The 5,564-nt window shown below is 42.1% G+C and overlaps 1 protein-coding gene across 1 annotated transcript in view; it reads right to left on the reverse strand.

Annotated features, from left to right (window-relative positions):
• Positions 1-520, reverse strand: part of TMEM229A (transmembrane protein 229A) — a 4,586-nt gene extending 4,066 nt beyond the window's left edge. Inside the window, exon 1 of the mRNA XM_046668942.1 lies at positions 137-520. Coding sequence (XP_046524898.1) covers positions 137-520 — 384 coding nt within the window. The remainder of the gene's footprint in view (positions 1-136) is intronic.
• Positions 521-5,564: the final 5,044 nt, after the last annotated feature.

Genomic DNA, 5,564 nt, shown 5'->3' on the forward strand with positions numbered 1-5,564 from the left:
AGCCCGGCGGCAGCGGGAGCTGGTGCGCTCGGGGGCCGCGCGGGCTGCCGGGCTCGCCGAGTCCCCCCGCCGCGGCCCCGCCGCGCCCTCCCCTCCAGTCCCAGGCGAGGTCCCGCCGGCCGGCGCCCGCACTCACCCTGCGCGGCCTAACGGGCGCCGCGGCCCGGCGAGGGGCGGCGGCGCGGGGGCTGCGAGCAGAAATGCAGAGGCCGGTGCAAACCCCATCTCGGCCGCGGCGCAGCTCCGCCGCCTCGGCTGCGGGCTCTGGCAGCGTATCGCCGGCAGAGACGCCCCTTCCCCGGGCCCTCCCCATGCCCTCGCCGCCCGTTTCGACCTCTCCCGCCTCGCAGCCCCTCCCGGCCGAGTCCCGCAGGGGGTCCTCTGAAGACAGCCGGCCCTGCTTCTCCGCCCCCTTCCGCCGCTCTGCCCGCGGATCCTGGGCTGTGCGGGAGGCGTTTGCCGGGGCGGAGGCACGGAGTGGAGAAATAGCTAACAGGTGTGACTGCGAGCTGCTGGGCATGCCCCGTATCGCGGGGACCAGGGCCTGGGCCTGGCTGGCGGAGACGGATGGCCGAGTGCCAGACCAGAGGCCAGGCCGGAGACCAAACTATGGTGCTGTATATTTAATATTTTTATTCAAAACCAGCTGTGTCCCAGCCACAGAGAATAAACCCGAGACTCCACGCCTGCCCGCCCCAGCGTTCCCCTGCATCCGAGATGTTGCCGCGGGGCCTGGGCCACTTTTTCAGTCTCTCTCCCGGCCAGTCGGCTTTCCTCGGTTAGTTTACTCTGGGCCAAGGACAGAGATTCAAAGTCCCCCAGAATTTATGAAATGATTTGAGGCCAGTTGGGTCGGGCATCCTTCTGGGGGTCTTATATCAAGAATAGTACCTTCGCTCATACTGACACACCCCAATGCTGCTTTTTCTCCTTGCAGAACTAGGTCATCCCAGAAGTGGAGCATGGAATAGAGGGCGAGGATTTTTCTTTTGGAGGTGGAGAGGGTGTAGGAATCCAGAAATTTGGTGTGTTGGGCTCTGCTTTTTTCTCCAGTTTTGAAACAGGCTTAGAATTGGAAAGAACCTTAGAGGTAAATTATACTGTTTACCTCCCCCCCCAACAACAAACAAACCACAAATCACGTCTAGGCAGAAAGAAGATAACAGTTCAAGGAGGCTATCTGATGTTCCCTGGTAAGAAGAGATCAGGTGTTCCCTGACTGGAAGGCCTTCTGGGGAATTTTTTTTTTCTTCTGGAGAAGAAATATTCTCGTAACTGAGCTAAAAGGGGCTCATTCTGCTCATCCGGTGCCAATCAATTGCAAACAAGTCAGTGGTTGAGAAAGGAAAATTTATGTGATTAGTTAGCATAATCTGAAGATGGCAGACTAGTGTCCTGAAGAAGCTTCTTAAAATCATACAGAATCTGGAGGCAGTTATATAGGGGAAATGGGCAGGGAGGGAGAGGGGTTAGGGATGTCAGCCATCTGGTGTGACAAACTTCAAGGTGCCGCATTATCTCTTTCTTCTGTCCTTTGTGATGGGTACCAACGCAGAGTTTTGTTTTTCTTTTTCTGGAGGTCATCATGTTCCTGGGGAACTCAGAGAACAAAGTTATCGTCTTATGACAGCTGGGAGATATATAGCAAGCAAGAGTCATAGAACTAGCAGATCAGGTATATTGCAAAAGCGAGAGGTGCTTAATTATCTAGGCTAGGTGTAGGCTAGAACATGTTCACAGAGACTGGTGAGCCAGAGTCATAGTTACAGTATTACTTCTTTTCTCTCAGATGACTTCCCTCATGCTAACTTAAGCTCTAGATGTTACAATTTCCCCACTGTCAGTTGTAAATTCATGATCATATGAAGTACTCAGGAATAAAGCCGTTGACATCTTCTGGCTACTTCCTGCTGATGAGGGGTGCTGCAAGGGGGAAGTTTCTGGAAGCTTAAAACTGACAGTGTGGATCTAAGCATGCCTTTTAAATTGTCTCATTCTTTTTTGGAACCGAGGGTTAGTTCTGACCTTCATTAAGGTTGTTTTGATGGGGACTGACAACATCAACGGAGACACCAGCCACAACATTTTCTACATTTCCAACAAAGAAAGAAAAGGAAAATGATGGCACATACCAGGACAATGGTTCCAATGGGGGTAGATGGTGAAGTTGAGGCAGCAGAGAAAAAGCAAGTCACGCCACTTGTGAATCCTGTACATGTATGTTCATATTTGTTGATCAACTGGACAATTTTCTTTCCCCTATTGTCTACTGTGGTCTGTACTTATGGTATACTTGACTACTTTGGTTTAGGGCTGCGTTAATTCTTCCTTCCTTACTCACTTTGTAAGATTTCTGGGAATCCTGTAAGCAAGGTACCAGGCTGATATTTCCAAGTGGCTTTGTTTCATAAAGTCCAATCTTTGTTCTTCAAAAGCTATCTTGTCATATCTGAGTCTGCATGGTTTTTTTCAAATATGACATTCCAGTCAAAGCCTTTGCAATATAACCAGTGTTTCCAATTGTGTCCTGCCATAAGGAGAACAGATTCTTATTGAACTTATGCAACTAACTATATTGCCATGAATATAAGAATACTCACTCATCAAAAGTTTTTAAATTCTGGAGGGATCAGATAGGGAGAAAAAGATAAATACTTCAATTCTGTTTACAAAAGTATAATGTATCAAGTTGTTATGTCATAGTTAGCTTAAGAGAAAAGAGAAAAACTTTTCCTTAAACCTGAAAAAACAAAACATTAAAAGACAGCAGTATTTCAAAGGAAAAGTCATAAAAATTATAATCATCCTTATCAGTTCATTTAGTTTCATGTAACCAACTTGATATTCTGTGAGCAGTTTCATGAGGTCATCAATTTTTCAGTTACAGTTGTGTAATTTCTTACCCAGCTCGGTGTCATAATCTGAAAGTTTATCACAAACCTGCATTCTAGAGCAAGTGTCGGAGTCCTTTCCATGAGTCTCTCTTGAGGTGAAACATACTTGTTAAAAAATAAAAAAAAAAGAATAAAACGACAACTGTTCATAAATAACAAAACATTCAAAAATGGCAATTGACGAAGACACTTGGTTATTTTTGTAACATACAACACTTTGAGATAACTAGAATTATGACTGGCAACCAGGACAGATCAGAATTTTTTGGAATGTTATATAATTTTTAAAATAACACTTATATTAATAACATTTACCCACACAATATAACCTAAGAGGGTTTATTATCACTTATTGGATAATGTTTTCCATGTAACTTAATATACCAAATAAGTCTAATTAGTTTAATATCTCCCTCATTATGGAAAGAGAGAACAAATTCTTGAGAATTCCCAGGGCTGATAGGGAGTTCTTAAAGTTTCTTTTTTTTTTTAAGTCAAAAGAAAGACTTTAATTTTGGCAGAAGTTCATCAAAAATATCAAAAGCTTTTAAAACACTTGGTCAAAGAGGAAACAATGCTTAATTATCCTCTTAATCAAGGTGACAACAGAAACAGTCAAAGGCAAACAGAGAGTTAGAACAGTAACTCAATGGATAGACTTCAGTCCTTTTGAATACAGGAAATTATTTTAACAAAACATAGGGACATACACATTGTTGGTTCTCTCTTTTGGCTGTCTTTGGGAGTGACTCTAGATTTTGTGAAGGTAATATCTTTTCTACCCTCTTGGAGGTGTCTGATACTGCCAAACATATTTACTGTTTGGCCCAGTCAAAAACTGATGAGATATTTAAAAGAAATTTTTAAGTAGCTCTGTAGTCAAAAATTGGCCAAATTGGAAGCTGATATTCAGAGCCTGATAGGAATTTTTATTTTTTTTAGGCCTTCTCTCCTAAGCTAAATAAAACTATGTACACAGAGGGAAAGAAGCAAATTAGGAAAGATGTAGTTAGATGGGTAGATCAACCTATGATGTCACTTAGGTTGCAACCCAATTTTTTAAAGAATTGACAGCAACTGTCCTGATCTTACAAATCTTTGCAAAACTAGAAGTATGCTCTAGAGAACTGAAGGAAAAAGAAGAGAAAAAGAAGTTATTTTCAAAACTACAAACTGTTTCACAGTTTGTACCTGTCTCATGGCTAAAATTTAAAACAAAACCATAAGGTCTCTGTTTACATCTCTCTCTATGTTCATGAATGTCTGTGTATATATGTTATAGATATGTGATATTTTCTGCCTCTGGATGGTATTGGCAAAATTAATTTGTAAAAGAGCTCTATTTTGTTGACTTACAAAGAAACAAGAGTTTATATGGATTGAAGAAATACAACAAAAACTAAACCAAATGCTAAACCAAATGCTTTTCAAGTTCCCCTGATCTAGGATCAATCTTGAGTAAATAAAAGTTAGTTTAAGTTTGTTGATTTAATTAAAATAGACAATGTGTTTAGAGTTATCAACATTGAATATAATCAAACATTTCTGTCTTGTCAAAATAATCACCTGTGTTCCATGTTGTTTTATATCATGTCTTCAATTACTTAAGAAAACATAATCTCTGTTAAAAAAAAGCTAAGTTTTTGGGCCAGTTTGGTGGCGCAGCAGTTAAGTTCACGCATTCCACTTTGGCTGCCTGAGGTTTGCCGATTCGGATCCCAGGTGTGGACCTACATACCACTTATCAAGCCATGCTGTGGCAGGCATCCCATATATAAAATAGAGGAATATGGGCATGGATGTTAACTCAGGACCAATTTTCCTCAGCAAAAAACCAAAACCAAAAATAACCGTGAGGAAGATTGGCAGCAGGTGTTAGCTCAGAGCTAGTCTCCCTCAAAAGTTTTAAGTCCAGCTCCATGGCCAAGTGGTTAAAGTTGCATGTGCTCCACTTCGGCAGCCCAGGTTTGCAGGTTCAGATCCCAGAGGAGTACCTACTCCACTAATCAGCCGTGCTGTGGAGGCATCCCACATACAAAATAGAGGAAGATTGGCAAAAGTGTTAGCTCAGGGCTAATCTTCCTCAAGCAAAAAAAAGAGGAGGATTAGCAATGGATGCTAGCTCAGGGCAAATCTTCCTCACACACATACATGCCACACACACACACACACACACACACACACACACACACACACACACACCCCAAAGCTACGTTTTACTTACAACGATTTAACTGTCTGTATTTGCCTAAGTCTTTGTCTCCATGTTAAAAGGATAACTAAATATTGTTTTACAATAAGCCATGATCCCATTTGACCAAGTGTTTTAAATCCTTTTGATATTTTTGACAAATTTCCCAAAAATCAAATTCCAAATGAAGTCTTTTTGACCTCAAACTGACTTTGGGATTTTCTAGAGAGCCCCTGGAACATCTCAAGAGGTTTGTTCTCTCTTTTTATGAAAAGGGAGACGTTAAACTAATTAGGCTAATTGGTATAGTAAATTCCGTGGGAAGCATTGTCAAATAAGAGGTAATATTAAGCCTCCTTTATGTTGCATTTGTATAGGTGTATGTTATAAGTGTTCCATAAATTCTATGAAATTCCTAAAATTCTGGTACGTCCTGGTGTAATGTTATCAGTCATAATTCTAGTTGTTATCTTGAAGTG

The sequence above is a fragment of the Equus quagga genome, chromosome 8 (genome assembly GCF_021613505.1).
Source record: "Equus quagga isolate Etosha38 chromosome 8, UCLA_HA_Equagga_1.0, whole genome shotgun sequence".
NCBI lineage: Eukaryota > Metazoa > Chordata > Mammalia > Perissodactyla > Equidae > Equus > Equus quagga.